The 23,459-nt window shown below is 38.0% G+C and overlaps 2 protein-coding genes across 9 annotated transcripts in view; both read right to left on the bottom strand.

The window, feature by feature from the left end:
- Positions 1-1,728: 1,728 nt before the first annotated feature.
- On the bottom strand, positions 1,729-17,627 carry LOC139137443 (nucleolin-like). 8 transcript variants are annotated; one of them, XM_070705548.1, is made up of 17 exons: positions 17,422-17,556; positions 16,268-16,988; positions 15,588-15,671; positions 15,128-15,156; positions 14,850-14,901; positions 14,003-14,267; positions 13,256-13,414; positions 12,822-12,950; positions 9,532-9,609; positions 9,262-9,379; positions 8,423-8,607; positions 7,501-7,630; positions 6,438-6,619; positions 5,248-5,374; positions 4,016-4,218; positions 3,476-3,511; positions 1,729-2,597 (listed from the first exon to the last, which is right to left on the bottom strand). In XM_070705548.1, the coding sequence occupies exons 4-17, from the start codon at positions 15,136-15,138 to the stop codon at positions 2,524-2,526; spliced, it is 1,749 nt and encodes a 582-aa protein (XP_070561649.1). In that variant the 5' UTR covers positions 15,139-15,156; positions 15,588-15,671; positions 16,268-16,988; positions 17,422-17,556; the 3' UTR covers positions 1,729-2,523. The 8 variants fall into 8 exon arrangements, with proteins under 8 accessions (XP_070561649.1, XP_070561648.1, XP_070561642.1 ...); XM_070705547.1 differs by having other exon boundaries at positions 16,281-16,988; XM_070705541.1 differs by lacking the exon at positions 16,268-16,988 and having other exon boundaries at positions 17,422-17,627.
- Positions 17,628-20,527: 2,900 nt separating this feature from the next.
- LOC139137441 (ER membrane protein complex subunit 1-like) overlaps positions 20,528-23,459 on the bottom strand; it is a 32,460-nt gene continuing 29,528 nt past the window's right edge. Inside the window, exon 23 of the mRNA XM_070705539.1 lies at positions 20,528-22,521. Within this exon, the coding sequence (XP_070561640.1) occupies positions 22,361-22,521 (161 nt within the window). The 3' untranslated portion in view covers positions 20,528-22,360. The remainder of the gene's footprint in view (positions 22,522-23,459) is intronic.

Genomic DNA, 23,459 nt, shown 5'->3' with positions numbered 1-23,459 from the left:
AAACGAGGAATACTTTATGACTGTTGCTTTGGGCAGTTTAAGAAACTTCTAACTTTGCTATCCTACGTGCTTGCCGATTTGGTAAAGAACGCCGAGCTGGGGAATTTCATTGAAAGGTATTAGGGTTTATTTCATTGGGCGTGCCGACATTTTTCGGATATGTATATCAGTATCAGTATATAATTATTTGTATAAATAACAAATGCAAGAATTGGACGCTTGTCCCCATGACAACAACTTGATACGCTATTAGTATCTCTCTTCCTGTTTGTGGTTAAATCTTGTTTGAACTTTTAGACGACGTCCAGAAGACAAAAAGGAAAAAAAATTGTCTTGACACCTGTTATTTAGCAAATTTACATATATCGTTGACAATATATGGAAGCACAGAATATGTTTACTTTTATCAATTAAAAACAGAAAAGTCAGATTAAAATGGTGCTTGTATAATGGGAATGTTAGAAAATCAAAGGTTAGTATAATTTTAATTTAGGGGGTCAAGAGATTGCCCTAAGTTCGACTACTTAAGGGGACAGACTTTGGGGAGTATATGCAAAAATATTATAGAGAAACTAGATATGAAATTTAAAACCTGTAAGATTTGAAAGGTATTACACGAGTGGCAAGTTTATGTTAGTGTTTGCACAAAACGAAAAAAATTAAAATTTGAAAAAAAGTCATTTATTGGAAACTATGTATAAAGAATGGCAACAATTGTGAATTGTCCCGTGATTTCAAAATATTTTTGTGATAACCTATTGAGGTGATTCATTTTAACTCTTTCCTGAATACTTTTGCTTGACCAAGTCAAGCAAACTAATTCAGTGCGTTGTTGAAATCAAAGACCCTAGAGGAGGCTCATGTGAAATATTTTAGGTAGGAATGCATGTTGGAGACATAATCAGACTCCGATTGCTTGTGAGAGCTCATTTAGCCCTTGAAGAGTTTTCAGTCATATTTTGTGAAAATCAAAAATTTACAATTTTCCCCATATAGTTAATACAAAGATGAATGCCTTTTTGATTTTGAAATCTGCAAATCTTGGGCAATTTGTCCCTCTAGTACCAAATTTGCACGATGACAATCATATTTTCATTCTTGATTTCACAAGAGAAAAGTTGGGTTTCTCAAGAAAGTTAAAGTGAAACTGTCTTTCAGTTTTGAGGTATTACCACAGTACAATAATAACTCTGAATTTCATTTCTCATGCAATGATCAATACTAGAGTCATTTTGTGGTTGGCATTTTACACACTACCCAGATTTTTCTGGCAGCAGACATGCATATTGAAATCACACAAACACAAATTGCCGTATGCCTACGGCTTGTCAAACTTTTAAAGGGCTTCCAGGTACATGCTATAATTGTGGGTAGCGATGTGTAGTACGTCATATCTTGTACTGTTTATCCAATAGAAGTTCCATTGAAGTTATTTTTTGTTAAATGTTCTAGAATACACAAGGGTCCCCCATAGCATAGTCTACTGCCTCATTGCCTGGCAATGTGTAGTGCTCCAGGAGGCTGTATCATGTTGGTAGACTCATTTACAGCAGCTTGAGGAGTCTGAAACTATGGCAATTCTTTATTTTGCGGAAACCTTGGCACACTGTTTCTTGAAAACACTTTCATGAACCTGTGAATTCAAAGTAGCAATATTGCAATGAAACTGGTCACGGGGAGTGAAAATAACAGAATTTCCCGTAGATTTGAAACAAAAGAAAACACAAGTTTAAAAGTTTCAGGACTGATATATTTTTCTTCTCTCAACATTAAAGGCAAAAAATGTGCAATTCATGAAATGCAAATTTACATCCACATCACATTACTTGACAATAAAATATTTTCTGAACGAATGACAGGTTTTCATTGATAACTATATGCATGCAAACAATAAATATTTGCAATATTGAAGAAATAGGGTATACGACATTTGTCATCAATATTCCTGAAAAAATTTACTGCATAAATACTGCTTGGGTTATGCAATGGGTTGAATGGCTAGTGAAAAAGGAGTTTTCAAAATAAATCTCTTTTCTACCTTGTGATAAAATCTTGGAAAACAGAAATTTTAAAAAATATGAGAGACAACTTTACTGGTCACAAAGTTCATCAAATGATGATATAAAAGAAAATCTAAGTTACAAATCTTTTCGAGACATAAGCAGACTATAGCATTTTGACTTGGGTTCTTCTTGGCTTGAATTCAACCCGAGGTAACCCCCACTTTCTTTCCTTGAAATGTTTTTTAAAAAATAAAATAAGATGTTGCACAAAAGAGTGAAATGTGAAACACGGAAGGTTAAGTTTCTGAACATCTGTGCTTAGGTACATGTGAGTACCAACGCTGATATCTGTTTGGTCTTCAACTTTACCATGTTGTGTCATCTCTCCAAGTGAGAGTCCGAGATGAACTCATTAACAACAAATGTGAGTCTCTCTGTATAAAATCCCTGGTCTAAAAGATGATTTTATTCAGGATTTTTGAATGTGCAAGGCGGTGTTGTTTCTGTTTGAATGGTCTGCTCAGTCGTCATCATCAAATGTTTTCTTCTTTCCTGCGTAATCCTGGATGCCAGTTTTAGGTCTTGAAAATCCACCTGTATGGAGAGAGTGCAATACAAAGGCTAAACAAATGCAATGTTAACCCTAATCCTGCCCGACAGTATCATTTCCGCATGTGTTAAGACAGTAAAAAAAATCCATGTGCATTTTCAGCTACTTGGCATGGTATGTTATCACAGGTTTGCTAAGTAAAAATCATATTTAGAGTAGTATTCATGGGCCTTAAAACATTCAAGTTCATGGTAAAGTGCGAATTTGGGACCTGTTATGCCTCACTGACTTTAACAAACTTGACCTGATGGTGACATATGAACTTAGGATAACAGTTAACACAAAGCTGCATAAAATCACTCAACAAACAATTAGGTATAGACGGTCGGTTCATTCTAGTCAATTTTAGATAGGACATTTTTCAAAAATATTTTCCACGTCTGTATTTAAAGGCGCCCTTCTCAATCCCAGGTTCTCGCATTGGTGAATGTGTCAACAGCCCATTAACAGTTTGTCATTCTTTTGTTTTCCATTGAATATTTTATCAAGTAAATAATATTTATATTAGATAAATCTGATAATTGAGTGGGGGCTTTAAGGTCTGTCCAAGACAGTTTTTAAGAACTTAACTTGACGACGTCAGGTTATTTTTTCCATTAAAATATTCACTGCATTCTCCTTTACGAGCAGACAGTTGTGAAGCACTCAATAGCAGCAAACGTTTAGTGATAAACTACACGGCTATGATAATGTGAAACATTTGGGCGATGCAAATCTGCCAGTCATACACCAACGTTTAATGAATCTCCATGCAGTGTCTCACCAGATGAAGCTTTGACTTTTTTGCAGAAAATCGCCCAGTCATATCCCTGTTACATGAAAGCTATTTCTAAAAGATTTCTATTGATCATTTGCAACTCACCTCGTCCTCCCCCTCTTCCTCCTCTTCCTCGGCCACCTGAGAAATTGGATCAGAGTTTAATTCTATGATAAATGAATACTACACAATTTTCTTAACACTTTATCAATTCACAAATTACACAATAGATTACTAGACATACTGAATCTTATTGTGACACACACCTAATATTTACGGTTTGAGCAAAATTAACTTGGTCTGAAACACTGCTCTAAATGTGTTAATGGTTAAAACTTTATGATTATCCTGTATCATTAAACAAAATTGATAATCATATGCGAATATGTTCTCCTTGTTCACAGACTGGCAACGTACAGCAGCTTGGCAGGTCAGATCTGATTGGCAGACTGTCATTATTTAACAGCAACTTAAGGAGTCCAAAACTAGGGCTGTTCTCTGCCTGATTGGCAGTTTAGATATAATTCAATGAGACTGAGTTTCAGCTAACCAACAGCTGCTGAGATGCAGCACATTATAGCCCATTACAAAAAAGGTAGACTTGACCTTGACAATGTATAGAAACGCATACATGTCTTTGCTTACCTCCCCTTCCGCCGAATCCTCTGCCTCCACCTCTGCCCCCGCCTCTTCCCCCGAATCCACCTCTTCCCCCAGGTGATCCAAAGGAATTTCTCCTGTCCTGTGCAAAATCTAAATGGACATACCGGCCATCGATTTCTGTACCCTGTAGTGTGTCTATGGCATTCTGTGCTGCTTCCGTACTTTCAAAGTCCACATATCCAAACCTAGAGGAGACAAATTTTGCAACCTTCATTAGCGATGGTCTAACGCTCATAAGAATATCATGGTAGTAGGCAATGCATGCAAATAATTGTCCATTATAAATGTGGATCACAGATCAGTCACCAAGGACAATTGTCATGTCTGAGGAAGAAGTATCAGTTTGACATCATGCGCCATTACTTCAAATAGGTTAACCCTTTTCCTGCCAAGTCCATATTTCACCATCAGGTCAAGATGATGTAAATTAATGAAACAATGTATTCCATATGATGTATTTTAACATAATACTGTACATTTGACGGCTGTTGAAAACATAAATACTGTAAACTTGATTTTTTTGGACTAAAGATGCTATAACATACCAAGCCAAGCGGGTGAAAATACGTCATGTTTGGGCTCAATACCGCTTTTTACTGACTTGGCTGATGGGGAAGTAATAGTCTTAATACTGTCTGGCAGGAAAAAGGGTTAAGATACACAGTATTCAGCTTGACAGCTTTGCCTGTACATGTGCAGACTGCATTGTTATTGTTGACTAGCGTATTCTGGTCTGGATTACAATTCAAATGATATTGATAATAGTGCATTTTACACTTAGAGATGTTGTGTTGACAAGCTAAACAGCTAAACTGGGGAGTACAACAAGAAACTTGCTACTGACATACATAACAAAACAAGTGAAAAAAAATCAACAGTTACAGATTTTGGCCCTTTCAATGGCCTATAAAATTTTTCAAGCTGGTCGGGCCATGTGAAGGGCACCAGTTTTATCAATACAAAGATCTGCCAAGCTTTGGCTTCATCTAGAGTTGTTTGTACATATGCATCAAGCCACACTGACAGTGTTAAAAGTTCTCAGCCAAATGCCTCGATTGTTCATCAAGGTTTGTTAAGCGTCCTTGCGCAAAGAACACTTGTCAGGCTCGTCATCAGCTCATCACTGAACTTCTACACATTTCGAATAACCCAACAAAATAGAGAACACACAGTCATTGGTCTTCTATGACCTCTGACCTTGTACTGTTCCTTACCCTTTGGATTTTCCAGTTTCTCTGTCTGTGATTATTCTGGCATTTCCTCCGCCCATTACTTCAAGCAATGTGTCTGTGGATGTCTCGTAGTCCAAACCTTTCACAAACACAGTCTTGGACGGTCCACCTGTGACAGAAATCAGAAATAACCTTTTAAGGCAACGCATCAATCAGAACGAACGTTCAAGGGGATTCACCAATCAGGACAAATTTTCAAGGCAATTCACCAATCAGGGCGAACGTTCAAGGCAGGGCACCCAGTCCATGTAGCCGACAATGCAATGCTAATGATATGCGCTTAAGGTCTCCTCGACTAACTTTCAGCTGGTTGCTCACTTTCTACTATTTTTATAGCATTTTATACAAAAGGCACAGACTTATTCTACCTGCAACTTAAAACTGATAGTGATTTTGTAGCTCATTCCTTACTACTTTTTATAGTATTTGGTAGCCGGTATCAGACAGTTTGTGTTCATGTTGGCTACTTGGACGATCTGCCCAAGGCAGTCTACCACTATTTGGGGACAACTACAGGTTGTTTTGACAATGTTTTGACTTCCGCACATAGAAACACCTTGAATACATCATATACAGTAACAATGGAGGTCAAGTCCCTTAATCATAGACTTCAATCATTGTGCATTCAGAGTGTTCTTTCAAAGACCTGTTTAGTCCAATGATTTGCACTTCACTTCATATTTCATGGACTGATAAGAAAAGTGGACAGTTTATAGGAGTACTCAGACAACGGAGACACATTAAAAGATCTTCATACACTTTAGCATGGCAGCTTTGGTACAGTTTCATGATCTTGCAGATAGCCTATTAGGTGTGATTATTGAGAATGTCTAGTTTATTTAAAACATCTCCTTAACCCTTTGAACCCGGCTCGGACAGAAATGTCCGATGACATCATAGACTACCAGGGCGTCAGGGTGCAAAGGGTTAAACATATCTTCAGAATGGACTGTGACCAAGTCCCCGTTTTGTTGTTCATATTTTTATAATTTTCATTATTTTGAATTGTCGAGTTGGCCTTCTCATGGCATTTTTTCATCACTAACTTTGGATCGTTCAATTTTTAAGATCTTTGTATTTCTATTGTTAAGAGGTTTGATATATTACTGATGGAAATCACCTTAAAAAAATACATCATCATGATTATAATTATTATTATTATCATTATTTACTTGGCTGACTTCTTTGGCCTCCCTGCTGTCTGCCGCCACCAGCACCACCATCGCCACCAAAGTTTTGCCTCTTTTTACCGATGAAGTCAAATATCAGGCGCCTTCCCTCCAGTTCCATTCCTTGGAATTCCTTCATGGCTTTTTCTGCACTTTCCTCATCGCCAAATTCAATGTAACCATGGCTGTTCAGGGGTGAATTTGGAATATCAGTGAGATTTGCAATATTGCAGACAACTTTACATGTAGATACTTGATGCAGACATTAACCCTTTGAGCGCTGCAATTTCCTCCAGCCAAAATTTTAGTGCAAAATTTAACCAATTTTTATGTAACTTATTGATAATTTTGGATCAAATGGACATCACCTTTCATTGGCTACAGTTTTTTTCCCAAATATTGGCAAAAACCTGAGAAAAATTGACTGGGGTATATTTTATAAAGGGAACAAAAACAGACTTTGGCACTCAAAGGGTTAATCGAATGCAGAAACTCTGGACTGTGCAGTCTTTCAAATTCTCAGGAAAAGGTTTTGGCTCACTGCACTGACTATGCTCTTGCAAAAATTACATGCGTATATGGTATTCACTTTGTTTTCCTGATAAACAAGATATGAATATTGAACTGTGTGGAGGGGAACGAAAGGTCCCATCACATCTTGGACAGAGCCTTCAGAAACCTCCATTTTACTATAGGAAGCACAGTTTTCCACAAAACATTTGTGAAATCCTTGCAGGGTTTGGTTTTTCACATAGGAAGCAGCTTTCTGCTCGGTGAACACCACCTACAGCTTCCATAGCAACCATGACTACTGGCACACGATGGTGACATTCAACCTGTAAAGTATTAACCCTACCCCTAAAGATCGTTTTACAGAATAATGCTGGCAATGAACGGTAGTCTCCTGAGACACTCCAGTCCTAAATTATTTGAGACAGGTAAGAGTCATTAATGCAAACTTTTGAGAAACTATGTAAAAGTTTTGTACAGTGATGACCATCAGCTAATTTCCAACCCATCAGTGGTAATACAATCAACATTTTGTCATAATGACTTTTGAACTTACCCTCTTGATCTGCCATCATTGTCAAGAGGTATCCTAGCATCAAGGCACTCTGAGAATGTTTCTTTCATTGTTTCTACCGTTGTCTCGTAATTCAATCCTTTCACAAAGAGTGTTCTTGCATCCCTTGCATCTGAAAATGAAATCAGAACTTTGCACATCAGACTACTCGGGCATTGGTGTGTACTTGCAGAGAGAAAGTGGCTGCGACAGACTCTCTGCCAGCGTCCTCAGTACGCGTTCATCTGCTTCAGAGCTAAAAATTACATACAGCACTTAGACAAAGATCTAAAAGGATGATGAATCCTGAAGGCCATTAAATCTTTCATGAGTGTACTAATCAATGATAAAGGAGTTTCAGTGTGCATAATTAGACCCGGGCATTAAAGGTATACAGTCACCTGTAATCTAAATATGCCCATATATGGTCAAAGGGGCGTTCCTTGGGATTCAAAGTGCCTATGTGAGGGCGCTGTTTTTAAAAAGCGGCCACCCACTTAAATTCTGTCATTGGTTAAATTTTCTCTTTCCATGGTAACTGTGCCAAATTGGAACAGGTGACAGTATACTTTTAAAGGGAGAGGGTTGTCGGAACTGCACCTTTACTGTTTACGAACAATGTATTTTATGTATTTTACGATATTCTAGATGCATCATGTCAACATAGCTGAAACATTTGAATTTTACTATGTACATTACGACTAACAAATTTTACTTTCCCTAATTCTTCATGCCCGTCAGATAAGGTGTTTACATTGGCGTCTGGGTCCCATACCACCTTTAAGCGCAGTTCTGATGACCTCCTCCCCTAAGTGATTTGCCTTCAATGTTTTGCTGTTTCAGTTTCATAAATGCACTTTAATAAAAATATTCACCACATGGCAGTATTTTAAGTACATGTATTTGATCATAATGTTAGTGTTACCTCTCTCAGAGAAATCACCACCGCCAAAACTTTCACGTCCCTTCCTCTGGTCTCCACTGCCAGCTTCTCTTGACGACTTGGACCTTGCCTTTTCAAGTCTGATTCGGAAGCCGTCCAGAGTTGAACCATTCAACTCCATTGCCTTGTCCAAGTCATCTGCATCAGCCAGGTCAACGTAACCAAACCTGTGAGATGAGAAAGCAGAGACCCAGATGATGAAAACTACATAATGATTGAAGCTTTTCAATTTCTTTTTTTTTCTCATTGACGTCAGCTGGCCGTACACTCCCATAGTATATACAGGTTTGTTCAATCAGATGGCTTATTGTGTTCATTGCATCTGAATCAGACATTGTTATGAGTGGAATCACTACTCCCCTTTGAACTTAGCCAATAAAACAATATCACTACATCTTCTACTCTGAATCGCCTTATATTTGCGCAGTGTTTATTGTAATCTCAACACTTGATGACCTAACTGACAATGCACTACTTTTGACCAGCTATATTTCCGTCAACATTCTCGTCTCTGGCTCACTTTCCAGCTGTGGTTATCAATGGCCACAGACTGTCCATTTGTCAAAAATATTAATATCTTGTAATATTATGATTTCAAAAGGCCAATTTACTGAAAAATCTATTATGATTGTACACCTTTAGCTGAGGTACTTCCTGACAAGGCAATCACTGTTGTTCTCAATACTCTACATTTTTATGTATTTCACATAGCCCTAAAGACTGAAGTACAAATTCCAGTCTTTGAAACAAATAGGATCGAACAGCACAAAGACTGTGCACATTTTGGAAAAGAAACCTTGAATTTTTCAAAACATTCTTACTTTCTGTTTGACACGACCCTGGCACCAGCTACTTTCACACCGCCTTGCTTAAAGTGCTTGGCCAAGGACTTGTCATCGGTGTCCCTGTTCAAGTTGCCCACAAAGATGCTTACAGTGTCTGAAAAATGAACCATGTTAAAAATAAGTAGTACATCATATTACAAATTTGCAGCTTGGGAATTTCCTAGTATTATTCTCAACACAAAAAACATAAGTAATGTTCTAATGTGAAGTTCTGATCAAAGGAACACTCTTGAATGTTATACAAACCTTCGCTTGTTTTAGCTTTCTTCTCTGGCACCTTGCCTTCGTCAGTTTTCTTCCTTTTCTTGCCAACAACTACTTTCTCTGCAAATAGGATGATGGGTTTTAAAATCACTTTTACATTCCAGCAGTCAGAGAGAATAGTTTTCAAAAAGGACACGTCTAAAGTTCAACTGTGGGACTCCTAAAAGACCCAGCAATTATGTACCACCACTTTGATTTATACATCAGACATGAAAAAGAAATTTTTTACGAGAGATTTTCATGACTGAAAAAGTAATTTGGCAAATCACAGCACATAATGTCATTAAATGTAAATATTTTTATAAACGTCATTTTACCAACATACTGTCTTGGTAGAAAGTTTCTTTAGGCCAGAATTCACTTGCATGGATATGACCCACGCATGATATAAATCTTTATTGAAAATACTATGAATCAGTATCTAAATTATTCAGGAATTTCATCCCTTTCCAAAAGCAGAATTATTCCAAACAATGGGAATCCACTCTTGCTTAAGGTGGTTGGAAGGCTAGAGCGTCAGTTATAAATTTCAACAAAACTATGAAAATATAAAAGTAGTCAACATTCTCTGCGGAATAAAAAAAACTAGACATTTGGGCACAAAGGCATTGCAGAGTTATAGCCTGTTAAAACTTCTGAAAAACTGACCAAATAAGAAGAAGTTGGGGAGTCCTTAGTGTATTAACTATGGTAGAGGTCCCCTAGCTTTTTATAAAATGTTTGAAAAGGGAAAGTCATTATTTGCTGTTTTTCAGGAAAGTTGACAAGGCGGTGCTGGCATTCAGAGTGAGTGACTGCTATTGTAAATGCATTTTTAGATTCTTTGAGTGTCAAAGAGGTGTCAAAAGTGAGATTAACCAAAAAAACTGCTCTATGACTTCAAAAGAGGGGTGCAAATATGGCTTGTTTTCAACATTTTTGACAGAATAACAGTTTTCCTACATAATTGTATACCAATTTTATCCAACTATGAAATGAGATATGGACATGGAATTTTACAGCCTATTAACCCTTTTCCTGCCGAGCGCCCTTGTCCGTTATTCTCCCAAGTCAGTAGAAAACCGCCCCATAATATGTGCCTGCAAAAGATTGGCTCTCCTGCATGTTATCCTGCCAGGCATTTTGGCAGAAATCGCCCATTTTCAGGGTAGTTTTAGCCGTACTTATACGTGTTAGACTTAGATAATTTCTACATGCCCTTAGACAGGGAAGGAGCTCAAGGGTTGCTGCAGAAAAAAATTGAGGTCACCGGCTTTGTTTGCCCCTGGGAGTGCGTCATTTATTGCCGTTTCATGTTTATTTTTTCGGAAATAAACTCCTTCAGTATTACGCACGTCCGCTAGGCACAAACATCACCTCACTCGTCTGTTAGTCAGAGACCCTGAGGGTCGTGCTAGGGGTGCAGAAGCACCGTCAAACCTGTCCTGTTTCCCCAGGGTAGGGTCAATTGAATATGTACCTTAAACGACTAGGCAGTGTAGCACAAAAACTACGTTTTTGCCGTTGTATTAACGACATGGCTGAGCCATTGAAGCACAGCTCAACGTACTTTAGCCAGCTCAGTTGGGAGTTGGCTACGAGTGTTACCGTTCATTACTGACTTAATCGAGTGGTCCTCAGTCAGGTACGGGTTTGTACCGACATGGCTTGGGCTGCAGCTAACCAGTGACAACCAGTCACTACACCCAAGTCTTCAGTTCACTTTTGCGATGCACGGGTGCAACGCAATATGCTTCCATTGTTCTAGCCATCGACGTGTCCACATGCCTGGCAGCCATATTGTACTGCTAGCTGGTTTGCATAACAAAAGCAGTCCCTGCTAACTGCAGGCGGTATCCCGTACATGTAGCATATTGACCTCATGTCACCTTTTGAATTCTCTGTACGCAAACAGCGTACGTAGTTACCAATGCGTCGGCAAGAGGATACGTTTGCCTGCAAACCAGAGCCAATACTTCGGACGATGGAATAAATAAAAAATCCAAAGCTACGTCCATTGAATGGCACAGCCAAGGCGGTGAAGGACGTTGCCTGGCTTGAACTTGCAGAGCTGAAGCCCAGCTTAGTACGTCGGACACCAGTTTGTAATGGTATTTCCGAGTCGTTCATATCCGTTCCATCGGAGGAACAAGTCGAGCCGTCCCGTCAAAAATACGTTCTCATTTTCAGTCACGCACAACTGAATAAGTGACTTTCGTCTCGCACCATCGGCATATCTGCCAAGTCGTTTGCAAGAGGTAGCCTTCTAGATTAGCATTGCCGAGTTGGTCAAGTTCGGCAGCAATCTCTATAGTGCCAGGCAGCCAAGTACGTCCAACTCCGCCAGAAAACGTCACCATGCTATCCTGCCAAGTCCGCCAAAAAGCGGTAAAAAAAAACCCAGCCCCCCTCGGGTGTGGGGGACTGGCGGACAGGTTTCTGCACCTTTCCCTGTCTATCGACTCCCTGCGAACCCATTTCGAGGGGAAAAGGCGTTCCTTGTCAGAAAACCTCTCCTCGGATGACCCCTAAACGCACAGGGGATAGAAAACGTAGTGCCGTCGACTTGGCAGGAAAGGGGGTACCCAAAAAGGGCCCGATTTCCACCGGGTTGGGAGAATAACGGTCACCAGTGCTTAGATTCTGGCTACACCGAATTTCAAGCGGATTTTCACCGACTTGGCAGGAAAAGGGTTAACAAGGTTACAGATAAGATTTGCACGGCACAATTTCCTGTATTTGAATTACTTTTTGAAAAATCACAGTTTGAAATTTGAAAGAATTTTTTATAATTTTTTGATATATAAACCCATGTAAAATCATAAAAACAAATTTTATTTACAAATCCTGCCGTACAAATCTTACAATAAATAGTGTCAACATATTTATAACTAATTTGGTAATATTAATACTATACAATTATTATTAAATTCAAATAAGTAAAAAAAATATAAAAATTAAATTTTAATATTTACTGGTGTCATATTTCAAAACCATGGCTGCAAATATACAATTTTTATATTCTTTGGAGAAAATATTAACTAAGGGACTTATCCTGAAAATTTGAACTAAATATCTTGATTCTAACACTTGAAACTTGATATTAACTCTGAGAAAAGAATTGGTGCAAAAATAGCCTTTCCAACCACCTTAAGTAAAAGAGAACGGTATCGAACACTTTTCACTCCTGATTTCCCGTAAACGGATCAATAATAGCCATTAATAACAAAGGGTTGGGACAAACCACTGCTATAGAAGGGTGGAGCATTTTGACATGGCATCAGATTTCTCACCTTCCTGTGCATCTTCTTCCTCTTCATCATCTGAATCATCTTCATCTTCATCATCTTCATCGTCGTCATCATCATCGTCATCGTCATCTTCTTCATCACTACTCTCCTTTTTCTTCACCTTTTTGACAGCTACATTTGAAAAATATGACAACGTAAGAATGTTGGACAATTTTTTTTTTATTTTACATCGAGTAACACTCTTCTAAAACTTGTCTATGCCAGACACTTGCCAAAATCAAAACTCTATGACATGCTGAAATTTCACTCATTCTTCAGGAAAGTATTTTTGCCTTCATAAAACATTTTTCCAGACAACAATCTCCTCTTCCTATTGGTCTACTAATCTAGTATTTGGATATGGTATGGTAGGACAAAGTCTCCTAAAGTAAACTGGACAAATCCTTTACAAAACACAGAAAATATCATTCACAAACCTGGTTTTTTCACTTGCTTTTCTTCCTCCTCCTCTTCGTCATCATCATCCTCATCATCATCCTCGTCATCATCATCATCCTCATCATCGTCATCCTCATCATCGTCGTCGTCATCATCAGATTCTTCGTCAGTCTTTTTCACCTGTGCTGGAGCAGCACCTGTAAAATTAAAAAAGCAATGTGATCAAAAACTATCATTCCGCAGTCTTTAAGGCAGAATGTACGCGACGGACAGATACTCAGATTCAAGTTTTGGCAACTCTTTTCTGGTCTACCACTTGTGAGGGCTAATTTGAAACTTATGAAGTAAGTGAAGTTTCCAGTGTCTAATGTTTTTTGGAAAGAGAAAATATTATCTCATTGTAGACTTAACACTGGGATGGCAGCCATTTTCATTTAAAATGCCTGAAAACATGTAATTTTTTCTCGGTTTTAAAACATTTTGGTTGTGACCACTGATTTGTTATTTATTCTTGATTTCTAAAAGGGGATTGGTTTAAAGTGGGTTTGTTTGAGCAAAAGTTAGTCTTTCAATTTTAAGGTGTGTACTACCTTAACCACACCGAGTAACTATGCCTGGCTGCATTGATGAACATATAAGAAAACAAAAATTCAAGCCTGCTCCCATTTATTTTCCATCTATGCTGTGTCTGGAGTATGGCAGTAGTAGACAAATGACGTTGCCTATTATGAAAGTAGCTTGAACATACTACTGTTGTAATCTGTTTATGCTGTACAAATAGTTACCCTTGGTTTTTGCGGATGCCTTCTGTACCACCTTTGTATTGTCTTCCTCTGAAGTGTCATCTTCATCATCATCATCATCATCGTCGTCGTCGTCTTCATCATCATCGTCATCTGATTCATCATCTGGGGATTCTTCTTTTTTCTGGGCTCCCTTCTTGACCTGAGTCTTCTTAGGTGCAACCTTTTGAACCTCCATTTCCTCATCGCTTGAGTCCTCGGATTCTTCCTCATCGGAATCCTCCTCTTCAGAACTGGGCTCCGCTTTCTGCTTGGAAATGAATACAGGACATACTCAGTTGGAAATACTTCATGAAAAGCCACAATACAGCAAATGATTGCAATAGCAAAACTCGCCAAAAGATTCTTCCTGTCATCACACACATCATGAGAATAGAAAGAACATGAAATCCTGTGTGAACAATATCCACAAAGTTCCAGCAACCAATACTTGGATGGTGGTCATTTTGAATTTCAATATAGGGAAATGTGAGGCAATTTCTTTCTCTGGTACCAAACTTTTTTACGTTGATCCCAGATTTTTATTCTTGATTTGATTTGACAAGAGAACGGTTGAAAATTTTATTGAGGAGAGGTTGAGCAAAAGTTGGAGCCTTTCACTTTCAGGGTGCATGCCACCTTTTAACATCAATCTATATCAAAAGATCAGTGTTGCTTTACATGACAGCAAATATGTCACCACCTTTTTGCTACGGAAATTGAATCAGTTCCATTGTGCATTCTGGCTTTGCCCACCTCCTCAAAATGTCTGTGAAGTCACCTATGATTGTGATGATGAACTTGTTGGTTTGGTTTGTATTTGGTAATTATAGGTCTTAGAAGTACTTACCTTGCCTGGTTTGGCCTTTACTTTTCCATTTTTGCTCTTTGTAACAACAGGGCTGAAAGTTTCAAAACACCAAAGGATTTGATATGTGACTTACCATCAGCAAAATTAACGTGTAGATTCACATGTTACACGGTACTATGTCAGAATAATTGTTGAGCTCTAAAAGACTTTTTCCTGCAGTTATTACAGAGTTTGCACCTAAAAATTCAGAGAACAGGGGCTACATGATAGACGGCCATAGAAAACAAGTAAACTTTTGTGGTCTCAAAATAACTTACGTTATGTCCATTGGCTCTTCCTCAGAACTCTACAAATGAAACAGAGTCAACTCTGTTAATCTGATGGGCTGTTCACAAGTACTTCACAAGTTCAAAGTCCAGTAAAGTTTTCAGACAAATGCCTCGATACACAATCGTCAAAAAATGTCACTTCTTGTGAAAAACTCACGGCAAAGTGACATTCAGACTCGTCATCAATTCATCACCAAACTCTACTAATTAAAGCTATACTTTCCCACTCTTTCATTTGTAGATACAGTTTACATAATCTTTCTAAGGACAATGAAGGCAAAGAGTCACTTATATACATACATACATACATACATGCGGTTTATCACAGTTTTATGCATAATTCTATAAAAACTTTCCTATATAAAGCATGCAAATCATTAATTTTTTAATCCCAATGATGTGAAGTTGAAAACAGTTCCAGATCACTTGTTGGCTTGTTATTCCTTACCTCATCAGCTTCATCAGAAGAGCTTTCTTCTTTCTTTGGCGGTGGTGGTGCAGCCTTCTTAACCTTCACTGCCTTGGCTTTCTTCTGAAATAGGCAGCGAAAACAAGAATTTCACACAACTTGAAAATTTCAGCTCTTTGGTGTGTCACAAGAAACTCACAAAGCAGGAGAAATGACCTCAAATAAAGAGCTTACTTCCAAATTAATGGAACACATTTCCGCATCATTTTACAAGTGGTATAGCCACAAACTGATGACGTCAAATCGCCATACACAAAACACATGCCTTGTAATTACGGCACAGTGTATTGTGTATGGTGATTTGACGTCATCAGTTTGTGGCTATACCACTTGTAAAATGCTGCCCACATTTCAAAGTGCCACTACTTTGCATCAGAATGTTTCACCATCACTTTGAACGACTGTACCGATGAGATTTGAAGTGGCCAACAATCTGCGCATGCAAAATTACGAAACCAAGTAAACTGCGAAGGCTTGGGAATAGTTCTAGAAGTTCACAAATTTGTTCTAAATGGTACATGCTTTATGAGTAAAGGATTAAAATTGAATTGATGACAACTTCTATAATCCAAATACAAAAGCTCAAGGTCATACACATTTCAGAGTTTACAATTAAAAAAAAAATTATTACAGTCAAGTACACACAGTAGTTACAATACCTGTACTTTTTACCTTTACTCTAGGTCGTTGAAGTGCAGCAGTTGAAGCAGGTTTGGGTCAAGGTTGAGTGTCATACATTGGCATCTGCCCGTTCCCAGCTGCTCAACAACCAACCACAGAGCTTCAATGTGACCATACTTTGTTCACACGTGCCACTGGAAACCTCGTGTTATCTATTACACGGGAGACCATGCTGGGTCTCCCAGACTCACACGCACAAACTGGGCCACGCTAGACCCTGAATAAAACACCTCATTACACACGACACTCGGGTGAAGTGTGTTTTTTGCGCCTCTGAAACCACCTTGTAGGCCAGGCAAGACCTACACTTTTTTCCCACAGCACCTCGTGGGCCACGCAAGACCCACAATCGATAACGGGTTCGAATTTGCATATGAGTAACAGGCCGCGCAAGACCCATTACACCGTCGTCTCTCGGGTTCAAATGCTGGGCCAGGCAAGACCCACAAACACTTCACGTTCTACTTATTCTACTATTTCCTCGTCATGAATCGATCATATCACTGGTATTCTTTCATTTTTCTAGCAGGTCATTCCGAAAACGAAGCTAACTTTCATATCATGTCAGCTTGTACTTTCTCAATATCTGCACGTGGTCGACCGCCACCCACGCCACGCCGACGATCACACTGCACCTCGTGGTTCTAGCCATGCCGACCGTTTTCATGGACTCCCCGATAAGGAAGTTTTCAAGCTAAGCTGTAAATGGATAAGATATCGTGTCGTTTGTCGCAGATCTTAGGTCATAGGCACGTAGATGTAGCATAGCAATATGGCGAAAGCACTTTGAAATAAATTTTCCACCCACTCTGTCGACACGTCGACCTTGAAAGACTCTCGTTCCGCAATTGCCCTAACCCGATATTTACTAAAAAGTGTAGTTTTTCTTATGAATTAATTTGGTTTTCTTTCTCTCTTTTTTTTTCAAGCGTGCATCTGCTGTCCTCGCCTGATGTACCTGTACAACCTTCAAGAGGACACAATCTTTGTCTCAAAAAAACTGACTTCATTTAAATATCCCAACCGCATGGCATGGCGTGGCGTTTCTCTACAATGCTGTGGTACTTACTAGCAGTAGTACACTTCTAAGTACACGGAATCTGCTACAAAATGCCAAGCTAATCATACTCACTTCACCCTTGGATTTCGATTTAATCGCCATAGTGATCGTTTACGGTGTAATTTCGGCAAGTTTCTTCGCAGCTTCTTCCACGCACAAGTTCGCACTACTGCATGCACTGAAGTCGTGTAGATTGTGAAATCGACAACGTGAGTGTGTCAAAATTCTCAATACTGCGCAAATGATTACGCAGTTTTCCGTTAAAGTTTGAGGAAGATAGGGAGCTTTATTCAGAACCTTTAGGTCCTCCACAGTCGTGCTGGGCTGCAGCTGTATTGGCTGGTCCCCCGCCTCAGTGCATACTTTGTTCTTTTCTGCAAATACTATCAACAACAACAATAACAACAACAACATCATCATCATCATCAACATCATCGGAGACTGAGGCCCCAATGCTCCATTATTCTGTTTATACAGACTAGAACAAACTTGATCCCTGGGATATCCCTGGCCTTTAAATGTTGCATACAATATATACAGACATACACAAGTGTTGGGTGAGGGAGTCTCAAGGTCAACAATGATATGTTACCCGTCATGAAGCCAAAATCCTCAACCAACGTCCCTCCACCCTCAGCTATGAGGCGTGACAAACCATAAACCCTCGTTTTTCTCGAGGGTCTATGGACAAACATACAAAAGATAACATAGGGTAAATGAGAGATACACAGAACTTTGGCTCCTTTGTTGGTTTGTTTATACGTGTTTGTTTGTTTATTTGGTATGTATGATTATTACAATATACAATAATATAGCTAATACAAAGTTGTATTTATGTTCATGTTTGTCAATAAAGAACAGTGATTATTTTTTTTTTTGTTTGTTCTTCTACTGGTCAATAAATGATGCTTGAAAAAGTTTCTAATACAAACCCACATATGAAATAAAGCATACTGCATTATATGGTTATATATCTACATCTCCCAATTGGAAAGCATTGTGTAATATTTCTTTTCTTTGAAAAAAGCAAAAGATGACAATGATGGGCCTGCGATTTTGAATAGCTCTAAATAAATAATGCACATTCTCAATACTAACATTTGCCTCTGATATTTACCAGCGTTCACCTCCCTTTTATTTGCGCACGGTGTACTAAAAATTTAACGTCTTGATAGGTTGTCCAATTTCTGCCTTAATCTAAATGTTCATACTTTTTAGCTTGAGTATACACCATCTTTTAACTTCTTCAAGATTCACTTTTTCTTCGCATTTATAAATATACATTGGCTATCCTAGTTTTCATTCTCCATACCTTAACCCTTTCACCCCCAGTTCCCTGTATACAGGTCCAACTTTACCATAGAAAACAGTGGATTTGGGACAAACCATGGTGGTGAAAGGGTTAAATATGATTTTGCCACCTATAGTGAGTCATAAAAGTCTCAGGTGGTCGACCATATTTTCAACGTTGCAGATTTCTACAGGTAAAGCACACAAGGTTACAGAAGTGAAAGTCATATTTTAGGTTATACAGAAATTTCATGACAGAAATGCCTAAAATGATGAAAAGATGCACGACTTTAGCTAGTTTCACAACAAACAGAATTTGTGGTGAAATTTATTACATTCACGTCACCTGTTCCAATTTTGCCAGAGTTGGGAAGAGAAAATCTAACCAATCACAGATTTTAAGCAGGTGGCCCCTTTTTAAAAACAGCACCCTCACATGGGCATTTTGAATACCAACGAACGCCCCTTTTACCATATATGGGCATATTCAGATTACAGGTGACTGAATACCTTTAAAGTATTTCCTAGATCATTTTTAAACTCTTTCTGTGGTGAGAAGTTGCCTTTTTCCCCCACACTGCATTTCAATATCATGCAGTTTGACCCATTAGTACAAGACTAAAGCTTTTTAAGGTAGCAAGAATTGCATTGAACCTTTATTTAAAGTTCCCTGCTCTCTAAAATCAGGGTTATTGACAATGGAAATGACCATGACTTTGGTGACTGTTGGGTCACATGATTTATATTGTGTATGCATTTGGCTCTTCAGGCCTGGGTTATTAGCTTTAACATCATCCCTTGACAATTGAAGGCACGAGTAACATCGACCATTTATACAGCCCTGGATCCGCAGCTTTCATTTGACGATGTGTAGCATACATGTTGCACATATGGCCTGGTGTTCCATTGCAGTGGAGTTCCACACACAAAAGTCCCATTTTTGCTCTGTTCATTTCAATGCTGTTTGTCATTCAACATTATCTTTCAGTGTAGTCAAACATAACAGAATTTTACAAATGGGGTAATACGATGTTCTGGTGCTTCCTGTTGATTTCTGTCTCTGGGTCATGAGCGAGTACAACATAATATACTTTGCAAACAGAAAGTGAACGATCTAAATTAAATTGCTACAGTAAATCTCCCAAAGATGTTCTCCATTTGACTCTATTTTCTATTTTCCTCAAAATAATACAGTAATTTCTTGATTGGATTCGAACTCACAATCTACAGAACCTACGAGCCAAGCAAAGATCTAACAGCTCAGTTATATCCAAACATATGGGTATTTCAAAATGATCTTTCTGTACTGTGTACACATGACCAGGCTTTACAGTGGCCAGCCCTTGTGTAGAGAGTATAAAGATAAATACAAAAACTTGCATGCATATCTCACCTTGCCTTATAATATTTCTGGCGGTTGTATGGTCATGTTATACTCAAATTTAGCCATCTACCAGTAAACATTGTGGTATGTTCTAAGATAAACATCACACAACATGGTACATGTAAATAGAACATGGTTTACATTAAGGTAGCATGCGTCTCAAAAGTGAAAGACTTTAACTTCTGCTCAAACTTTTCTTTCAAAATCAAGTCTAAAAATCTGGGGTCAAAGTGCAAAATTTAGTACTAGAGAAACAAATATACAGATATTTGAAATTAAAAATGGCTGCCGTCCCTGTGTTAACTCTATCAAGAAAAAATAAATTTTCGATTTTCCAAAAACTAAGACGGTGAAAAGTTTTCTCAGGCCAAGAGCGTTAAAATGAACCCCTACAAGTGATAGATCAGAACAGAGCTGTACAGGCGAGAGAGTCCGAATATTTATCCTCGAGGCGCATTCTACCTTAATATTGAATGATACAAACATATTCAATGCACACACATCTATGGTTTGATCATACCTTTAATATATAAGCTTAAAATGGTGTAATAAATTGACAGAGAATTATCTTTCAACCATCCACTTTAAATGTGCTATCAAACACACGTATACATTGTTGGACTTTCTTGACTTAGTGACTTCTTGCTTTTCTCAGTCAAGTTTTAACCCTTTCACCACCATGGTTTGTCCAAAATCCATTGTTTTCTATGGTAAAGTTGGACCTGTATACTGGGAAGTGGGGGTGAAAGGGTTAAAGTTCCAGTAGCTGAAACTTTTAATGATTTGTTTTACTACAATTTTTTGTTCTGTTTTCAAGTGGATGTTCTTATTTTACTCCTTCTAGCATTTTGAAACACCAAATATATGGCTTGTCAACACAGTGTATTCTGGGTAACAAGCACTGTTGTTTACATTTGAATTCTAGTCGGGACCAGAATTCACTTGTCAATGTAACAATGAGGTCTGATCTTGTACTGGCTGAGTTGACAAACTGATTACAGTGTATCTAAACATGCTTTGAGGACTAGAACTGAAACTGTAGTTGACATTTGAACAAAAACTGACAAAAATCGTCAAAAGTTTCAGCTGCTGGCCCATTAATAAGGTAATGGTGTACAAAGTTTACAAACAAGTTCAACTTACTTACATAGACACATATACAGAAAACACTGAATGCAAAACATACATCTTGGAAAGAAAACATTTTTGGAGTTTCAAAACTCAAAGAGTGAAAGGAGAACTACGTACAAAAGTTTCAAGACAAGTCTTGTAACAATTATTTAATAATATAATTACACTTACATTCTGACTATTATTACAAATTAAAAAGTACTGCTAGACTGTCTTAGCTGTGTCATGATCACATACAGCTAACCTGAAAAACACAGCACTTTTCCTTAATAATCGAAGCAAATTCAAACTTCTTATGCACCAAATGTGCTTATTACATGCCTCGTAAATTGAACATCACATGCTTCATAGGATTCAATGGTATCTTGTTGGTAATGTCGTGGGCCGCACAGTTATCATCGGACTGAAGGTGAACTGGAACTATTTTCAACTTGACAATTCAGGATTAAAAAATGATCAAATTGCATCCTGTACTCAGGAAATACTGTTTTTACAAAATTATGCAAAAAAATCTGATAAACCGAATAACAGTGATTTAAATATATTAATGTGCCATTCGATGATGAAAATCGTTCTATTTTTCAACAGATTTTCAACTAAAATGGAAATGAAGCATATCATTGTCATTTGTAATTAAACCAAAAAATTTGGAGAGAAAATTATGTCAGAGAGGCATGTAATAAACATGTATAGCCCAAACAAGGGACTATGTACCCTCGGGGCAGGAGACCATTTGCCCTCCTTGCGTCTGGCAAATGGTCACCTACCCTCAGGTACATACGGTAGTCCCATATTTGGGCTATAATATATAAGATTTATTCATTAGCAGGGAAAAGGACAGGTTTGGGCTAATGTGCAGCGTCTCAGAAGCTTTTTGCTGATTGGTTGGCTGAAACTCATTGTTTTCATTGAATCATCTCTGAACAGCCAATCAGCTACAAAATGCCCCTAGTTTCAGACTCTCTAAGTTGCTGTAAATAATGATAATCTACCAGTCGGATATAACCTTCCGAGCCACTGCATATCAGCACATAGGTTTGACTGATGGTTTTTAGGTTCAGGGAGTGGACTTAAATTTTGAGAAATGACAATTTGAGGTTGAGGAGGGGAGAATTGTTCTTTCTATTGTATACGCTATTGAACTACAGATCATTGCATCTATGGTTGTTAGCTTCTCTAGCAGTTTACACACACCAACACACACTACTATCTCCATGCTTTTTTCAAAGTTTTCATGGCTGCTAATTTTTGAGTGATGAGAGTGGCTGCCAGCAAGCCCACCACCACAGTTGAAATAAAATAATAATCAAAATCATCCTTGAGAACATCAAACATCTTTGATGGAAATACCCGTGTGAAGAACACATCTGTAAGAACAATGAGCAAAAAAAGAACAAGTCACAAAATGATAGCGGTAACATACTCCTAAAAGGGCCAGTATTTGCAACTTTTGATGAATTTTTTTAACTAACTATTGTTTTTAATGTGGACTCAGGTTTCTTGTTCTACTCCCCAATGCATGTTGAAATACACTGTATTCAGCTTGTCAACTCAGCCTGTACATGTGTAGACTGCGTTGTTATTGTTAACATTTGAATTATGGTCTGGACAAGAATTCAAATGTACACAATAACAATGTAGATTACAAGTATAGATGCTGTGTTGACAAGTTAAACAGTATGAGTTTCAATATGCCTTTTGGAATACGACAAGGACTAGCTTTAGACATACAAAACAAAAATAATGAAAAGTCATGAAAATTAAAGCAACTGACCCTTTAATGATACATCAACTTTGAAAGTTCTAATTCTCTTTGTCTTCAATTCATAATATTCATTTAAGGTAGAACCGCACCTCGGGGACAGATATTCGGACTCTCAAACTTTTACAATTCTCTTCTGATATACCACATGTGGGGGTTCATTTTAAAGCTCTTGGTGAAAGAAAACTTTTTACCGGCTTAGTTTTTCGAAATTTGAAAATTTTTATTTTTCTCCATAGAGTTAACACAGGGATGGCGGCCATTTTGAATTTCTAATATCGGTAAATCTTGGGTAATTTGTTTCTCTAGTACCAAAATTTGCACGGTGACCCCCTATTTTTATTCTTTATTATATTTTGAAAGAGAATGATTGAAAGATTCCTTGAGGAAAGTTAGAGCAAAAGTTTAAGTCTTTCATTTTCGAGGTGCATACTACCTTAATGGTAAAAATTGAACTGTATTTGGTTTCAATTCCAGAACATTGTTGTTATTCACTTGGGAGAAATGGTGCATCTAAATTTTGACAGATTATAGAAGATCAAA

The sequence above is a fragment of the Ptychodera flava genome, chromosome 7, assembly GCF_041260155.1.
Source record: "Ptychodera flava strain L36383 chromosome 7, AS_Pfla_20210202, whole genome shotgun sequence".
Lineage (NCBI taxonomy): Eukaryota > Metazoa > Hemichordata > Enteropneusta > Ptychoderidae > Ptychodera > Ptychodera flava.
The sequence above is the reverse complement of the archived record's forward strand: the minus strand, read 5'-3'. Positions and strand labels throughout refer to the sequence as shown.